General features: G+C 45.6%; 1 protein-coding gene across 1 annotated transcript in view; it reads right to left on the bottom strand.

The window, feature by feature from the left end:
• Positions 1-7,769: 7,769 nt before the first annotated feature.
• The window catches only part of LOC119393851 (ras-related protein Rab-11A), a 33,956-nt gene continuing 22,093 nt past the window's right edge, over positions 7,770-19,632 (bottom strand). The window contains exons 4-5 of the mRNA XM_037661031.2: positions 19,178-19,258; positions 7,770-9,245 (exon numbers count right to left, since the gene is read on the bottom strand). Of these exons, the coding sequence (XP_037516959.1) occupies positions 9,103-9,245; positions 19,178-19,258 (224 nt within the window). The 3' untranslated portion in view covers positions 7,770-9,102. The remainder of the gene's footprint in view (positions 9,246-19,177; positions 19,259-19,632) is intronic.

Raw genomic sequence — 19,632 nt, 5'->3', positions numbered from 1 at the left:
CGGGCGGTTATTAAAAATGACAAGCGGTTATTAGAAAAGAAAAATAAAACTGAAAAAAAAGTAAGCTCATCGGAATTCCATAAGGCTTCAAAGAATTCGTCCCCCGACAGGGTGTTAGCTCAGGAAAAAAAAAAGAATGCGGTGCGTGTGCAGTGGCTTGCACGTGCACTGTGGATGTCGTAAAGATAAGATATGCTTGCTCCATTAGGCCGAACAGTGGGCTTGGGCCTCGCCCTTCAATTAATGCATGATCGACTTTCTTGACTTGTGGGCTAATGTGGGATAACCGTGACTTACACTCAGCGACAAGTGCGGGTAAGCAACAAAATTTGATGGCCCCGCAATTCCACTCACGCTCGTGGATAAGCTCAGACACACATACACGCACTAATTAATGAGGGTTTCCGCATTACAAAAAACTGGGAGCAAGATTTCTACCTTCATTCCCTTACCAGTTAGTGGTCATGGTTCCTTTCCGCTCTCATCTTGGAGCTGCACTGAATTTGTTACATGAAACCTTAAACCGTGCAATTTACCATCGCTGACTCTTCTTTTTTTAGTTTTGAACACTGCAAAACTCCCTGCGCTGCTAGGCAATCAGCATTTGGTAAAATATGCCCACTGCCGAAGGATGACTGCGCGTCTGACAGCGCAGCAGCACTTACCTGTAGCAGTGGATAAGAACGGCTGACACGTGCTTGCACTTCTCTGAAAGGCCTGCAGCACAGGAGCACTGGCCATCGGCGACTTCAGGCTCCGTAAAAACACTTCGCAGCCGCACCACTATTTCGTGTGGGTCCAAATTTACGCCGGACGTCTGGACGCACAGCGCAACAACATCCATTTCATTGTCGACTTTGTCCTTCGCGCCAACCAAAATAAGGTGCTCAGCGCCAAGGACTCGCTCACCTTCGACAAAACATCGCGAAGTAACGTCGCAATCCAAGAAACGCAGTATTTCTCCCAGCGACAATCGGCGCGCTGACCTCTTTGCAACATCCATCTCTGCCAGTGTTGCCTAACTTCGCAGCGCCCCCTGGATTTCGTTTTAGGTGCGAATACGTGATCAGTAAGAACAGGGTACGGAAAGTGCATTTTAGCCGGGTCCAGCATGCCATCGAAGCATCTGCAAGTCGAAAAGAAGTGAAATGAAACGTTTCTATACTCGCGAACTTTTCTTGGCAACGAAGGAAAGGCTACAGAGGCGGAAATACTGCACATATACTTCCGCGAAATAGTCCGGTTCGGCACGCGTTTCGAACTTATAGTTTTGGTTTTTGAACCTTCCGCATCTCCTGTGACGGCCGTTTGATTATTCGAGCGGCCGTCACCGTCTTAGACAGCCAATTCCTACTGAAATTCGTCACAAACTCCTTCGGCGAGTTGTCGGAAAAGCTGGAGGGTGACGAGAGCTCACCTGAAGATGAAGATGCCATTTTGACTGTGAGGTGCACGTAAAAGGTGCGACGTTTTCACACACACAAAAACGCGAAATGAAACTGCACAAAGTAAAACAAATATAAATATCTCCTTGGTGCGCGCTGACCCTCTTTTCAAACAGCGTCCTGTAGAACATAAAGTAATGTTGTTGTTTTTATTCTCACGCAGAAAACACGAAAGCAATTGTAGGACTATATTCTTCAGCGGTAGCACACGCGTAGTTCGGCTCTGTAGCCTTCCTTTCATTGCCGAGAAAAGTTGTCCGCGAGTATAACGTCACTGTACTTCTACAGGAAGTGCCGCAGTCTTGGGGGCCACGGACACAGGCGTGCGCAGGGTAATTAGGGCGGGCGGGGGGGGGGGGGGGGGTGCAAGTTAGGGGAAGGTACAAGTTCTACGGCACCCCCCCCCCTCGTTGTTCGAGTCCGAAAGAGAATGAGCACCGCAATGGATGCAAAAATGAAAATGAAGCGATGACGTGCTTCCCACAAAGGCCTGCCATTGGTCTCCGGCTTTCCGGATTAAAAGTAGGAAGTAAACAATTATTTGAATGTAACATATCAGGGGTCCTTGGTCGCCATTATCGTCAAAAACATACGTTTCCATAACCCTGTGCATTAAAAAATGACCCCCCACCCGTGTGCACGCCTATGGCCATGGATATACGTAACGCCGAGAGCAAGTTGATGACGAAATCACAACTTTTGAATATTAGAGTTTCATTCCTTTTCTCAAGTCCCGGGTCATTGTCTTAACATTCAGCAGGCAACTTTCTGCACGAAATGCTAATTCTAATCTTAATCTGTAGGTACGGTATATAACAGACTTCACACATACCGCGGTAAAGAATTTAAATAGTCCTACATTTTATTACACTTGACTTCGAATGACGTAGCGCATGTGCGGTGCCGAGCCGCTTGAAAAGCATCTCCTACAGTGATAGCCACAGGCGTGCGCACCGGGGAAAGGGAGAAGGAGGCATTCCTCCTAATCATCTAAAAGGGGAGCGCCAATTCTGCTCCGTACCTTCACTGAGTCGGGCCTTTCACGTCACTTTTTAGATGCGAAGCAGCTCTTTGACTAGCCTGTGTAACGCTGTCCCTCCGTGCGTCCGTACGAACGAGCCGCAACGCGCTCCCCTCGCCGCAGGTGTTGGAGCGGTGCCAAGTAGGTCACGCCGCAGCTGCGCGTTGACGTCACGCTCCCCTCGCAGTGCGCGCTGACGTCACTCTCTCCCTCGCCTGCCGCCTCGACCGTTCGCCCGCAACAGCTGCCGTACCGCCGCTCGCTACACCGCCGACTCGTCGGTTCACGCACAAAAAATTAACACCATCTTCCCAAAGGGAACCCTGATGGGATGCGAAGCAGCAGCGTTGCGCACGGGTGGCGTCACGGGTTGAACGGCGCTAACGCGCCAGCTCCGGTCCAGCGCCCGTGTCCACTCTGAAGAAATGACAAGACCTACGCCAGCCATCGCTTCAAACGCATCTTCCAGCGCTCACCGCAGCGCCCGCGTTAGCGCCGTTCAACCCGTGACGCCACCCGTGAGCAACGCTGCTGCTTCGCATCCCATCAGGGTTCCCTTTGGGAAGATGGTGTTAATTTTTAATGCGCAGGAATGTGGCTACGTACCGAGGACCTCTGATGTTCCAATAACGAACTGTTCGCTTCTCGCCTTTACCCCGGAAAGCCGGGTACCAATGGCGAGCTGTTGTGAGAAGCACATCATCGCTTCATTTTCAGTTTTGCATTCATTGCGGATCTTGTTTTCATTCGACTCGAGGAGCGGGGGTGGGAGGGGGGGGAAGCGGCTGAGAAACTTGCCCCCCCCCCCCCTAATGAAGTACCCTGCGCACGCCTACGGTAACAGCCCAATAACCTGAGAATGCTCGCCTGCTTCAAATGCAAACGTAAGTTAAACATGAGTTACTTTACCGAATACGATCGCACCGTGCGGCGATACAGCAACCTTAGCGAGTCACGCAAACCTAGAGAAAATTATCGCCCGAAAATAACAGCACTGCTGCAGTGCTAAAGCCCCTGTATTTTTCAAAGGTAGCGCGAACCATTGTACAGAAAGGAAAGGGAGAATCTCGGCCCCGCCTTCTACGTCTCTCCTCACTTCTTGCATTACTGTGAAAAGCATCCATGCTTTTTTATGCCGTCCTCAAAAAGAAGAAAATGTGAAAAAACAGAAACTTGAAAACAATGTCAAATATAGAAAAGAGCTTTTGCAACATTTATACTGAAGATCATTTTCCTACAGGCAGCGCAAAAAAAGAAAAAAATAGTTAAAGAAGCGAGCTTTTTCAAAAAAGTATTTTCAAAAAATAAAATAAAAAAACTCCGGTCTCAATTTTGACAATTTTTATCGAAGAGCGCTTATGTCAGTGAACACACGGTTTTAATATCATATGTCCTCATTTGCTTTGTTTACGAGATATAACTGGCCAAAATGTCCCTTGCTGTGTATGCTCACTTCAGTGCGACTGGTGGTTTTTATTAGCTTGCATTGCGCGTAAATCTCAGTTTTAATTATTCTGCTGCAGCAAAACCTTGCTCTGGTGGCTTTTCGTCAAGAAAAATGTGTTCTCAGATTTTATTTGCTTCTAGCGTGTGCGAAAGTGGGCTGCTGCCGCCCTCTAAAGGGTGATTCCACGAGAGATCGAACATGCCTGTCCGGTCAATATTCTTGTTTTGCCTGGGTTTTTTATATGTTATGTGGGCACATTCAAAGTGCACGGAACCGAAAATTTGATTTCCAATAAACACTCCCAGCGTGCCAAAAAAATTTGAAGGTGGCGGCGCGGACCTCCTGTTTTTGTTCACTGCAATGTTTTCGGATTTCACGGCCGAATTTAGCGCGAACTATAAATTATGTGTCGAAATTTTTTTGTTGGTTTTAATACGCATTACTGTGAATTACATCCATGCTTTTTTTATGCCGTCCTCAAAAAGAAGAAAATGTGAAAAAATGGCAAACACGGTCGAAATCAAAAAAGGGTCGTAAGTTTGATGCGCCTTGGCGCCTTTGCTATTTCACACAGAAACTTCAAAACAGTGTCAAGTATTTCAAGGAGCCTTTGCAACATTTATGCGGAAGATCGTTTTCCTACAGCCAGCGCAAAATAAGAAGAAAATAGTTAAAGAAGCGATTTTTTTTTTCAAAAAAGTACATTTTCAAAAAATAAAAACCTCAGGCCTCAATTTTGACATTTTTTTGTCGAAGAGCGCTTATGTGAGTGAAAACACCGTGTTAATATGTATGTCCTCATTTGCTTTGTTCACGAGATTTAACGGGCCAAAATTACCCTTGCTGTTTGTGCTCACTTCAGTGCGATTGATAGTTGTCATCAGTTTGCATTGCACGTAAATCTAGTTTTAATTATTTTCCTGCAGTAAAACTTTGCTCAAGTGTCTTGTCGTCAAGAAAAATGTATTCTCCAACTTTAATTGTGTCTAGCGTGTGCGGGGGTGGGCTGCTGCCGCTCTCTAAAGGCCTAACGCGTACGCTGTTTGCAGCTTTCAACCTCAACTTACCCCGCCAGTATTCGCTAATCAGAAGCACGCGAGACACCGCGAACACATGGTTTATGTCACTTTGTCAAAACTCTCCTTGCACACAGAATAAAGCACGAAGCGAAGGCCAACTTAATCTAACTAAATGCCACAATCAGCAGGCGCGCTGTTATGCAGTTGTTATCTCACTGCCTGCTTGCTTCCCTTCCATTACGTTCATTGTACGCTCTAACCATCTTCCCCATTCGACGCACACTATGCCTAAACAACACTTGTAAAAAGTTAGCTCAATGATTTCCGAGCAGTTGATTTCACTTCCCGCTATCACGTGTTTTCGGCGTCGCAGATATTCCTGTATCATCTCGACCTTTACTTCAGCGTTTCAACAGCCAGAAAACGTGCGGTGCGGCATGATTAAGCCATGAGTGGCCGAAGCTGCCCAATTTATGATGTTTTGTTGCCACTTTACTAAAGTGCTTTCCCACGTCGCGGACAGCAGAGGCCATTGGTGGCGTCAGACGGATATTACCCTTAGTTTTGCCAATGAGTGCGGCCTAGCGCTTAGACACCATTAATCATAAAATGTTGAACCGTGAGCAGTTCTGGAAAGGCATTCATGACAGCTGCGCAGATGTGAGATAATTTGTGCGGCGCCGTTCAGTATAAACGTTTCGACTTGCTATAGGTCTAGCTGTTACACTACACGCGATGCGCGCGGCCCATGGCTACGTCCGATTGTTCTGCGCCGATTATTTACGCGTTCACAAAAAGAAGATTGCTGAGGAAAGCGTTTTCGTTGCGCAATTTTTAGATGTGAAGCATCTTATAGCGGAGTTCAATCCGGTGGTGGTGTGCGGCGTGACCACCCTTACTGCGCATGCGCAAACCTTCTCCACTACCCCTCTCCCTTTCCCCCTCTCATTTCCCTGTCCCATCCCCTCTCCCCTTTCCCCCTCACCACTCCACCTCTGAAACGCAGGCTCTACATGCCGAAACACTGCTTCGCATCGCCTCATGGTCCCCTTTCGCGGGAGATGGTGTGATTTTTTTTCTTTGCTCTTTTTGTTGTTGCCTACCTCCAGAAGCTACTGTCATAGGCTGAGGATATTCGCGACACCTGCGAAGTCTGCTTGCATTGCTTTACGCTCATCAAGGAAAACCTGTCTACATCTTAACCGCGATGAGGTAGACCAGGCATTTCTTCAGGAAGAAGAAGCGATTGATATCTTGAACAGGCGCGCCCATCTTTCCTCTGATGACTGTAGGCGAGGTTGTAGGCTGCAAACTCTTTACACGTTAGCCATTTAGAGGGCGGCAGCAGCCCACTTTTGCACACGCTAGACAAGATCTGAGAACACATTTTTCATGACAAAAAGCCACCAGAGCAACGTTTTGCTGCAGCAGAATAATTAAAACTGTGATTTATGCACAATGCAAGCTAACAACAACCATCAGTCGCACTGAAGTGAGCACACACAGCAAGGGTCATTTTGGCCAGTTATATCTCGTAAACAAAGCAAATGAGGACATACGACATTAAAACTGTGTGTGCACTGACATAAGTGCTCTTCGATAAAAAATTGTCGTCAAAATTGAGACCGGAGTTCTTTCATTTGTTGAAAATGTACTTTTTGAAAAAACTCTCTCCTTTTATTTTTTTTGCACTGCCCATAGGAAAATGATGTTCCGTATAAATGTTGCAAAGGCTCTTTTCTATAGTTGATATTGTTTTCAAGCTTCTGTTTTAAATAGCAAAGGCGCCAAGGCGCCTCAGACTTAGGACCCTTTTTTGATTTCGGCCGTGTTTGCAATTTTTTCACATTTTCTTCTTTTTGAGGACTGCATAAAAAGGCATGGATGTAATTCACAGTAATGCGTATTAAAACCAGCAAAAAAAAAAATTAGACACATCATTTATAGTTCGCGCTAAATTCGGCCGTGAAATCCGAAAACATTGCAGTGCACAAAAACAGGAGGCCCGCGCCGCCACCTTCAAATATTTTTTTGGCGCGCTGGGAGCGTTTCGTGGAAATAAATTTTCAGTTCCGTGCACATTGAATGTGCCCACATAACATATAAAAAAACCCAGGTAAAACAAAAATTGCGACCGGACAGGCATGTTCGATCTCTCGTGGAATCGCCCCTATGCGCTTTCTTCCTCCTCTTCGGGTCATGACTATTCATCTACGGTCCTACCCAGCAGCGGCTGCAGGTAGTTGCTGCCACAGTTGGCGCCAGCATCAGTCACGGTGGGAGAGGTCACGTGCTCTCTGGACCCTAATTTTGCAGACGCCAGCTGGGAGCGCTTTTACCGGTTTAACCATGACACGATTTCGAGTTGAAGCAATATGGAAATTAGGATTGCAAGCTCTGTCCTGAAAAACGATTGCCGAGGTGTGAAAGCACGGCAAACATCTGCTCAGCAAGGCGATATGCAACTACAGCGTTATGCAGTCTCTCGCACTTGCACTCATCTTGGCTACTACATGTAGCGCTGTCATGTATTAACCGAAGATACTCCCCATAAAGCCACTTATCACAAATTAATAAAATTCTATCATAAAACAGTGTAACCACTTGATGTACGATTATGCCAAACAGCTACCCTTGCGGCACAGTTTAGGGCGAGTTCTCATTCTGGCCATCAATCAAATGTGCAAAAAGCAAGCTAGTGAACCCACAGTACTGAAAGCTCATCACTAAGCCATAGATATAAGCAACAAAAGCGTGCAGCCGCGTGGCCCAAGGCTATCACGAGACTCCCAAATACCACAGCATAACAATGCCACAGAAAAAGAAAGCAGCAGCGCTATAAGCGAAGACATTGGGGACTTTATTGGTAATTATATATATATACACGGGATGACAGGGCCTCTACGCGCACCAGCGCTCACTGCCACGCCACTTCTTGTGGGGCGACATGCGCAAAACAGGGACTGTCGGCGGGGGCAGCCAGTGCTGGTGCACCGCAGATGCATAGCAGACTCCTCTCTCTCGCACGCGCTCGTATGGCATCCAAGAAATCGTCCACGCAATCAACGACGTCATCCATTGTACAATCATTGAAATACAAATTGATCATTTCCACAAAAACTTTTTCTCGCTCTCAATCTGTCGCAGCAACGGCTGAATACAGAACACCTATGACAACCGAGTGAAAATTACAAAAAAAAATGGAGGGGGGGGGGAGGGAAGAGGAGGGGACTACCCAAGCGAGGAGCCTCCAGCAAATTCTTGGTGTAGGTATGCACCAAATGGAGAGATTGCTTGGACCAAGCCGCAGTTAGGGACCAGTGACAGCAGGACGCCTTCACAACAAAACACCCGGCATTTTTAAATCACTTCGAGGCTAAATTACAGGAAGGAGAGCAGCTTAAAGTGCCGCCCTACATCCACAAACATGTTAGGGTTAAATTTTGTGCCCCACGCTCATATCCCTCCTCAAAGGCAACAAAACATGGAAATCTGAATGCAAGCCACTGAAATCTAGCCAGTACACGTGTAGTGTAATAGCACAACTTTATCGCGACAGAAGCGCAGCTGCGTTAAATAAACAAGTGTCCTCTTTATTCTTACAGCATACAGCAGCATCAGGAATGGCATAAAAAAAAAAAGCCAAGGTTGGTCTTCCAAAGAAAGAAGTTAGCTTGTACCTTTCACTAGACGATCTGACAGTTCCCTTCAGGCAGTAACCGAAGGGCCACACTGAGCAGGTGACTCAAATGCACCAGTACGCTCGGCCCGCTGTAGCACAGTTCACGAGCAATGCTGCTTCAGTTCAACGCTGAGGATGTCTAAACAAGAGCAACACTGGTGCTAAACATAGCAATGCTACAAAAATGAGCCATTCCTTGATAAAAAAAAAAAGGAAGTAAAGGGAAGGGCAATAGCTGGGGGTCATCTGAACAAGGAAGAAAAAAAAAAGTCGAGAAATAGGGCACTGTTAAAAAAAGTAAGAGGGCAGAGGGCAACGTAGGGGCAGTTTTTTTTTTTTTTTTTCGTTTTGGAAAGAACAAAAGTGGAAAAAGAAAAAGGCCACAGTGCAGGAGTGCTCTTGTGCCCTCCTCGTTTCTTTTTTTCTCTTGTCCCTCCTACTTTACAGGGGCCCTGCACAGCCAAGTGTTGTATCCAGCAACCAGCATGCTACTGCTGGCAGGCACACGACTTCTTGCGGTTGTCCGTTGGGTCCGTGGGGGCAATCGTGATGGGGATGTTGTCTCGAGACGGAGACGGATCATTGTCCCCTTCACTCCGTATCTGCTTTTGTGACACGATGTGGTAGATGTCTGCACAAGAAATGGAGTAGTGGTGAATGCCTTGAGAACTAAGACAATCTTCGCCAAAGGACTAGCACACATCAAAAGCCTAAAGGCCTGTGGAAGTACGAACAGACCTTCCGTGGTCATGGCATTTGAAAACGACATGCCACAAGTAAATTATGGCTTCACATCAGCATCCCTTCACAATCACAAAGGAAAGCATCGCCATAGCCAACCATGGCAAAGCATGAGTCTTCAAAACAATGGGTAGAACAACACAATTTACTGCTCTTAGAATACTGTTAGAGCAACCAAGAGTAGCACCAAAGCAGCAATGAACAAGAGTTGACTGGACAAGACTGGACACATTTTGGTGGTCATATTTTAAACGTCGTTGCCTGGCTTGAACCTAACTAGTAAATACACCTTCACGTACAACCTTTCAAAATTTTTGCAATTAAACATGAATTATTCTCAGCAGGGTGTCTACCAATTTTCCCAATTCCCTGACTTTTGAAGGTTTTCCATGATGATTCTAAGCGAATTCCATGACTGGTAAGTCTGCGTCGAAAACTCTGCACACTGGAAACAAACCCTTGAGTGGTTGAAAACAAGAAAAAAAAGATGGAGCACTCTTGTAAACTGCAAGCCATGCCACTTTATCACATTCCCTTGGCTGAAAGCATCCTTTACAGTAGATAAAATATTTTTAAAAAAACACATTAACTGTGCATCTACACACAGAAAAGCTGGTTTATTTGCATAGGCAACGGTTTTATAGTTTCAGAGATTCAATCTCTTGCTGCACTTTAGAGACCTGAAGCTGTGTGTCTTCGATCGGCTTTTGCTTCTTATGATTCAAGCTCTTTCACAAGAGCCAGTTACCTTTCAATATCAGGTAAGTCTAACGATCCCTTCTATTTCCTCTCCAAGTCTTCTTTCCATCTGATGCTGGTACTTCAAACCATGTCTATCATGTCTGTTAGTCAACTTCAGCAACACCACCTTGTGTGGACTCATCGTACACTAACGTTTATGCTACAAGCAGGGTGCCTGAACGGAATGACAACGAAAAACGAAAAAAAAAAAAAAACGATATTTTTGACCGGAATGAAAATGTAACCGAAACTTTATCTATTATTTCGTTCCAGAGTGAAACCAAAATTTTTTCAATCGTTTTTCAGTTCACAAGAAAACTTGGCTATCCGGAACAACTGAGCTCACGCACCGCGAGCAGTTATGCATATAACAGGGTATTAGTAGCGCGTACCTAAGGCAGGAATTCCAAAGCAAAGATATGTTAATATTGATATCTGGGGTTTAACGTCCCAAAACCACGATATGATTATGAGAGACGCCGTAGTGGAGGGCTCCGGTAATGTCGACCACCTGGGGTTCTTTAACGTTCACCTAAATTCAAGTACACAGGCCTCAGACATTTTCGCCTCCATCGAAAAATGCAGCCGCCGCGGCCGGGATTCGATCCCGCGACCTTGTGCGAAAACGAAAACAGTGGCAACCAGAGACGTTTATATTAATGCAAGTGGACTTTCGCATGCCTGTCACGCAGGCCAAAGTGGAGAGGGCATTGTTGGCGCTGAAGTTTGTTACAGCGAAAGCTGTTATGAGATCACAACAGCCGACTTTGGCACCATAGTTGTCCGCTGCCGCCGGTGTCCGTGACCACGCGTGATATAAGAAAAAATTAAATGAGAAATAAATTTCTAGGATCGGATGGGATTTTAACCCGCACCCTCTGTGCAGCAGTCTGGTCTTCCACCAGAGTGCCACGCTGGTGCTTGTAACTCCTTCACAAAAACACCCTACAGAGGCATCATGTCGGGCAAGGGGTCGCGTTAAAATATGTAATATAGCGTGGCAGAAGAGGAAAATAACATGCAGTCATCAGACAATGCTAATAGCGCAAAGAGTGTGCTTTATTGCTTCCCACCAGTGTCACAGAGTTGCCCCACCAGAACTGGAATGACTCCGGAATCATTCCACATTTTCGCGACCCCGGAATGGAATGGGAACAAAGCTTGGAGGAATGGAATGAGAATAGAATTAAGTGCCTTTTGCACGTAATGGAATGGGAATAGAATTAAGTCTTTTTCTGAAAATAGAGCATGCTTTCGTCTATGTCCTGTTTTTCAAACTTCAAACATTAGCAAGTCAGAACCTCGAAATTAACAACAAAGCAGTGTTTTTAAAATGGCTTGGCTAATTACAAGCACGGTACATTTATAAGCAATGCACCTACCACAAACCGAGGCATAATTTAGTATACAAACAAATGCATTATCCCAGCAGATACAGAAGGGAGAAAAGAAATTATTTCTGAGCGTTGGTTCCCATTGATACCCCCACACGAAAGTGGCGAATACTCTATGTACAGAGTGATCTTTATCTCACGGGCAGTTTAGTACCTGACACACGTAAATAACCTCTGCGACAAGGAAGACATTTCATACCTGCGCACAGGTGAACACAATGTTCTCACCCCATCCATGCTTGCGAGGCGCTCTTGACAAGCGTGAGTGCTGACGAGCAGTGCAGCCCGGTGTTCCGTATTCGATGCAAAGGCACAAGGTGCCCGGGCGATGCACTGTTTCAACTAATACCAGCAGATCTAGAGGGCTTTCTTCCCCATTAACCAAATCTTAGTTTTCTCCATATTCCTGACCGCTCCAGATGCATGGCAAACCTGCTTAGTCTTTAGCATTAGCATATTTAAGCTTAAAGAATATTAAAACATCACCATTCGTTCAAACACACTGACCATGCAAATACTATAGGTAGCGGGAAAACTGCCCCTATGGGAATTAGTAGGGTGGTTGTACTGCACGAGATAAGTCACCAAGCTACTATCCCTCGGCCTTGGTAATGTGCTTTGCGTACTTTTGCAGTTCTTAATGCATCTGATGACATAAGCTTTATGGGGCATTCATTCTTAACTCGTTAAAACTAACAAGATGCCTTTCCTACGTTGAAGAATTGCAGGAATGGAATAGAGCTGCCCAGCCTATTCCCAGAGTCCGAACTGGCTAAGTTCTTTTCATTCCGAGGAATTGAAAGGAATGGAATTGCAGCAAGTTCTAATTCCCCGGAATGGAATTGGTATGGAATGGAGGCACCCATTCCGCAACACTGCTTCCCACCCACTGCAAAGTGCCCAGCCACAATACTTCATCATCATCAGCCACACCACAAAGTGCACATAATGCCTTACAGATGTGTAGCGGGTACCACGATTCTTCGAAGAATGACGAAAAATGGCATAGTGGGAACTTCGCTACTTCAGAAAAATTGCAATGATTTATGGCGCAGTATTCCGCACAGGCCTGGCTATCTTTTTATCAGAACAGCGGTCTCGCACATCAGAGAGTACACTCAATGACGTGCTGCTTCAGGGATCTCGCTCACTCCCTTGACACAAAGCATTGAGCCCATTAAAAAAATTTGTATTTGTCTTTTGAGAAAATAAATACCAGAAATTAATACTGGTTTGTGCTAGTTGGTAGGAATTCGTGGTACAGTTACTTCTACTCCTCTGAAGAACGTGTTTTACCGTTGTCCCACTTTCTTAAGACGAGGGCAAGTAACTATATCACAAATCCAATGTTTTATATGATTACCTTTACTTCTAATTTCTTCATACAAAAAAAAAAAAAGTTACGAACCGTTACAGAACAAATTTTTTTTGATCCGGAACAGAAACGGAACGATACTTTTTGCGGTGGAACGAAACTAAAACCGAAACGAAAAACATTTCGTTCCGACACCTTGGCTACAAGCAACTCTTCCTTAATATTTTCCGGAAGACATTCGTTGCTTACTTTACATTCCCATTCCACAGAAGAATTTCCATGTGAAAGGCAAAGTGCCATCTTCACAAACAGCATTAGTGCATTATGAGAACTTTACCAGAGTTACACCCACAGTGCCTCTAAGCGCTCTCTCATGCAATCAAACTTTCCCAAACATGCTTTTGCAGTGCTGGTCAAGCACACTTGCATATATGACCGAGCTCTGTGTAGTTTAGATTAACTTGTTAGGCAAGTTTGTGCATCTTCACAAAAAGGAAAACCCTGCACAACCTGACAATCACAAACCAGACACACACAAGCGCAGTGTGTGTGTCTGGTCTGTGTGTGTGTTTTTTCCATGTGGCAGCACAGAGGAATGCGTCAGGCTGCAACAGAAGAGGGGGCAGCACCACTGGCGTATCAGGAGGCAACAGTTTCCTCGATTCCGTGGAGGAATCACGGAGGCCGGCATATTCGCTTCGTTTACATACTCTTCAATGGACGCAACGCTCAAAAATAATCACAGATTTAATAATATGATCTCAAGAAACCGAAATGAGACATTTAGCTGCAGTTACGCCATGCTACCCTTGAAACCTGAGCTACCAGCAATAAGTGTATAGCTGAGGACGTTTGCGGTTTCACTGCCACTGAACAAGCTTGACATGGCCTGGCGAGCCTCTGCTGATGGTACTTCTAGCCTAACCAGCATGCTTTCAAGCCGAGCAGAGATTGTGACCAAGACCAACATGCACAAATTTATCGGCGTGAGTAATGTCGTGCTTGGGATTTGAGATATGCTGCGTTATCTGCAGAAGCAACAGTTATGCACTGCCTCTTCTCGTTTTTTACGCTTCTACTTGGGTGTTCACTGTGGTTGCTGCCAAAGGAGTGACTTTTCAAGCTCTGATCAAAGGTGAACATTATTTCCGTGAAGGCCGCACAGACTGCTGTCAGTTTCCATGACCTGGCCAGGTTTTTCAGAAATTCCCATAAATATTCCCTGACTTTTCCAGACTTGTCCAAGTTCACCCCCCCCCCCCCCCCCGACTTTTCCAGATTTTCCAGGTTGGTAGACGCCCTACTCAGTTAGCTAAACTGATGGGACCAACAGATTGACTTATACAGTGCAAAATTAGAGCAAAAACTTGCCCGACCTTTGTCTCAAGAGTAGAACGTGATAGCACAATCGAACTGCGTGCACATCGCCTTCTCAATCTCTAGCCTGGCTTCACTTCGTGGACACCTCAACCTAACCACAAGAAAAGGAATGTCTGTGTGTGTAACATTGGCACAACTATTCTAGAGTATATACTGTGAGTTCGGTACGCACAGCTTCACATTTTTATGCCGGTGCCGATAATGATGATTAATTATGCCTGAGTGCCTTGTAATGGGTGGGCAGCTTTAAACTACCCAATCCTTGTGCAATTCATATGTCTTGATACCTGGTGCGATTCTAAGATACAGCCACGTGTTATTACATGCGTTAAGGAGACTCCTTCCACTACTACATGACATTCGTATAGGGTTTTTTCCGAAGCTGTTTCAAGCACTGGCATTGCTCTGTGGTAATGTTTGCCCCGCAGAAGGCCCGAGTTTGATTCTTACTCAAACTGAAGATTTTGATTATCATTTATTTATTTGCATCTATCTCGAATTTTTGGTCACGGTCAACACCAATTTTTCGCTTACAACAAACGCCGCTAACACCAACACTGGAATTTTAGCTAAACGAGCTCTTTAATGTTATCGCGTTAATATGACTGCTTCATACAGCAACATTTCGGACTCCAAAAATTCGGACTTCATAAACGCACAGTCAAGGTTCCCATAGAACTAATGCATTGTCGCGATCAATTTTTCGGATGAATTTACGCCCTAAAGTTCAATTTTTCCGACTAAATCACTCGTTTCGAGCCATGCCGCTCGATTTTGGAAGCTGCCATGTTGGTTTTTCCGCTGGCTTGGTCAAGTTTGGCTTCCAGGGGCCTGTTCCGTAGCCTCCAAGACTGACAGGGCGTACAATCTCAAGTTTCGGAGGCCATGCCCGCTCTTCCATTGCTGACAAAACACTTTAGGGGATGCTTTTTCTTTTTCAATCAGCCTTATCGCCATCGTTACTGTGCAGGTACAGTAAAAGCTCGTTAATTTGACTCTCGTTAATTCGGAAAATCGGTTAATTCGGACACGTCATCTGGTCCCTGTAAATATATGCATCACTCTATGAGACTGGGCGCTCGTTATTTCGGACAGATTTGACCACAAATCGGATAATTCGGCGACTTTCGGGCCGCTGGCGAGGCTCGAAAACGAAAAAAGAACCATTCGGAACAAAGTGAAGCTCAAACGCAGCATCGCCATGGACATCAATTATCGGCTTGGCTTGACTTGAAACTGGCTGAATGCCTTTTCTTCGCGTGTGGGTTTGGCGCGGTGTTATTTTTGTTGCTTTGTTCCCGTTGGTGTGCTGCATCGTTGAACGCCGTTTTATCAAGGAACGATTTCAGTACGGCTCCTTTAGCTTGATCGTTGCTGGTGCTTTTGTGCTGACTTCTCAAGTGAACGCACTCTCTGCCGATGGCAACGCCGGCGAAGCGGCCCAAGTACGAGGCCAAGGACTTCACCACCAAAGTAGAAATTTTGCGTGCCCTGAAAAATGGGCTCTCCCGACAAGAAGTTGCTCCTGTGCCATGACGTCAGCAAACAATACGACGTGAGTCTCCTGAGCGCAGTTAGCATTCTTCGTGTATGTGTGGCAGAACACGCCTGCGCACGCCATTGCCAACTGTTTCAAGCACAGTGGCTTTGTTGTACCCGACTCCAGCGATGCCACAGTGACTGAAGTGTCGCCGAACGACTGTGCCGATGACGGGTAGGATATCGGAAGTGTTATGCCTGATGCAGTGACACTCGACGATTATATCGGCATTGATGGCGTTGCTACTGCCGGCTCTCTGACTGATGAGCAAATCGTCAAGGAAGTGATGCATGGCGACTAATCCGAGAACGAAGAGCCTGAAGAGGAGCAGCCACACTATGAGCCACACAGGCCCCCTCGTACTGTGAAGGAAGCCGCGGAGGCCCTTGTCGTCCTTAAAGAATTTTGTTTTGGCACTGCAGACAGCATGCGAGCTGCTGAGCACCTTGAAGGGCTCAGAAAAATTGTGTCAGCGCGAATTTCTGCTCGAAAACAGAGACGCGTCCGCGATTACCTTGTAAAGTACAGGTATGTTGAAAAAACTCTTGCATTTAATGTGTTCATTTCGACCATTCGATAATTCGGACATTCGGTTAATTCGGACATTTTTTCCGGTCCCTAGAAATCCGAATTAACGAGCTTGTACTGTAGTATTCTTTTTAACTTTTTTAGCGTTTGTTTTCTTGGCTGTCATTACACACGTTCACGTGTTGGTGACATGTCAAGTGCGTTTTTAAGATGTTGTGCACGTCAGATTTTCTCTGCTGTTGCAGTTGCTCAGTGTTCACGGTGCTTGGCTGCTGAACTGAAGCACGAAGGTTCGATCGCGGCCGTGGCAGTCGCATTTCGATGGAGACTAAATGCTGGAGGCCCGTGTACTGTGCGTGCAGGTTAAAGAACCCCTGCCTTCCACTGCCGCGTTGTTAAATCCAACAAACCTACCAACCTAGACGTTGTGCGCATCTTTTTGTGTTCGGCTTCGAATTTTGTGTGCTTGGTGCCATGGGGCCATTTCCTGTGCCGCCCGCAACGGTCGACAGCAGCGTTTACCAACATGCCGATGACGTCACTGTAGCCCAAATACAACCAAATCTGCTTGTCCCCAAACGCAGCATGAAGCAGGGCATTATTGGAAATGTTTTTAGGCTGCTCTAATCCAAATAAACTTAATTTTCATGTCCCAAGACCTTTTTCGGACTGTTCGATTTTTCGGACTATTTTTGCAGTCCTCGCGATGTATGGAAAATCGGTCGGCGACTGTACACCATTATAACGTCCCACCCATACATGAAGAAACCAGTTCATATGCTAAAGAAATGAGCCGGTCAATCACAATATTGTACAATGAACTTCGACAGTATAGAAAATCTACTGAGGTTAACCGGAGTTCGAACTAGCATGGGTCTCTGATTAGCGGTATGGTGCACAATACAGTGGAATCCTACTAAGTAGCACCCGTTGCATTCCGTGCTATGGTTTCCAATCTGCAAATAGTTTTCAGCCAGTGCCAGAATAGCTCCCATTGGATCCAATGCACTGGGAACCCCAATGTTACGTCGCAACTGTGCACCACCAACTAGGCTGGCTAAGGGTACAGCCATGCTAGCACCAAAAATGCACACATCATGCCGCGTGCAGCACGAGGCGCAAGTCAAACGCAGCAGACATTGGAAGTTTCACGGCATGACCTGTGAAATGGGTCGAGACCCATTTCTGAGGCAAATGACGCGTGCCACGAGGCAAACGACCAATCAGGAGCGACGAGGGTGGCATCATGAAGCAATGGTGAAAAGAGAGCCACCGCTGCGCGCCAAGTTTTCAATCTAGACATCCCGCAGTACAACAAAAGCGTGCAGAAAACAGTGATCACTCTCGATGTTGCTCGCGCATTCCAGGAACACACGAGATATCGTCACGCTGCCCTGCTTGCCAGGGTGGCCTTGGCAGGAAGACACTGACATGCGCGTTTTTCGCCACTAGTATGGCCATATCCTTAAAGGGGTCGTGAAACGTGTTCCGAAAAATTTTAACTACGTGTGTACACGGAATCCTGGCCGTCCATTCAATACTATACCTCGACTCGTTTCATTGCCTGGGTTCATTTAATAACTAGTATCACAATTACAATTTCCCAGCTCACGTTCCCCTCAACTGTACAGCTGACGTCATTTTAAGTCAGCCAATGAAAAGTCTCTGTCGTCGACAAAACATGGCGACGCAGTGATGTTTGCTGAGCCATAGTTGGCCGAGATTCGTAGCATCATACCGCTTCGATTGTGATGCCAGCAGCTTGTGAAAGCGAACGTTGTTACTGCTTTGATAAGTTGTACGGCACTGTCTGACGATGCACACGGTTGGCATAGCGAGGACTAAGCCACCCAAAACATGCCATAACACACAACCTAACGCAACCAGAAAAACAAAACTGGGATGCTGCACCGTGCAAGTGAAGGCAAGAATACACATGTGACGGAGCCCGGATGTACTTGAAAGCGGAAGCAAGCAGATCAAGTGTTGTACTTGCACAGTATACAACTAAGAGCGCTAAAGTTGCTGTGTTTTGTTCCTTTTCTAGGTTTCTATAAATGTGTCATTTTAGAGCGAAAGAAAGCTAACTTCCCTTAGCGTGACGTCACACATTAGTACCTATGGCGGCCCATAGTGCCGCATAGTCGTTTAGGAGCCCAAGAAAACTGCAATTTCAAACAGGAGTCGTTAATTATAGACTGAACATAGCGCCAAAATATTTCGGAATCGGCATGTCTAATCCTTGTTGAAGCAGAGAAAATTACACCCGGGCAGCTTCATTTTCTTTTCACAACCCCTTTAAAACTCCCAGGTCTACCTGCGCAGAAATACCCGATAAAGTGGACAGGACGACGACCACCATTGTAGTTCAATTGGTAGAGCATCGGACACATCATCCAAAGGCTGCAGGTTCAGTCCCTGCTGACAGCAAGTTGTCTTTTCGTCAGCTTTAATTTTTTCACATTTATATAATTACTACAGTACAGTTAAAAAAACTACAAATAACATCCCCTATGTCTTCTTTGGCTTCATTTCTGTTCGTTTTCATTAAGGTTGTGTAAAAACAATCTCTCAGCATGTGTTCTCCAATGAGACTGCGCACAAGCAGTACTTGGCAAAGCTTCACATACAGTAGCCAGCCTTACAGTGGGTAATAGAAAATGAAACTTTGGCGTTTGAGTTGAGTTTGAGCAAGAGACAGTCCAATTTGTTTTCCCCCTATAACCATTGTGTGGTTTGAATTTTAAGTATTCTTTCCCTGTTCAAAGTGTGCCACATTGCTGGGATCAACTAAGCAGAACCATTTACCTGGGCATTTGAACTAGGTCACAATACAAATGATTACATAGTGCAGGCACTGCTGAAGCAACACAGAGGACCAGCATAAACAACAGCTTCACATGAAAAATAAGCAGTTTTCTCACCTGTTAATATTTGATGGAACGCTGCTTCTACATTCGTGGAGTCTAACGCCGATGTTTCAATAAACGAGAGCTTGTTTTTCTCTGCATAGAAGGCAAGAAAAAGACCAGGGTAAGCTAAAAACAATAAAACAGTTGATGGAAATAAGAGGACCTGTTTAGTTTTTCACGCAGATTTCAAATTACAATAATTTTTCTTGTACGTCAATTAGTTCAGCAGGCAGACAGAGCTTCCTACTCTATTGTTTCCAAAGACAGGGAAAGAAAGCAGAAAGTGATTATTGGACAGCTAGATACTACAGTTAAACCTGCCTATAACGAACCTCCATACAACCAATTCCTCAATAATATGAAGTTTTCCTATTCCGTGCCGTTACTCCATAGAAGCACATGTATTTGCAACCTCTATGTAACAAGGTAGCACTGGGAGACACCCTTGATACAGTCGATCTCGGTTA

This window comes from Rhipicephalus sanguineus, chromosome 5 (assembly GCF_013339695.2).
Source record: "Rhipicephalus sanguineus isolate Rsan-2018 chromosome 5, BIME_Rsan_1.4, whole genome shotgun sequence".
Lineage (NCBI taxonomy): Eukaryota > Metazoa > Arthropoda > Arachnida > Ixodida > Ixodidae > Rhipicephalus > Rhipicephalus sanguineus.
The sequence above is the reverse complement of the archived record's forward strand: the minus strand, read 5'-3'. Positions and strand labels throughout refer to the sequence as shown.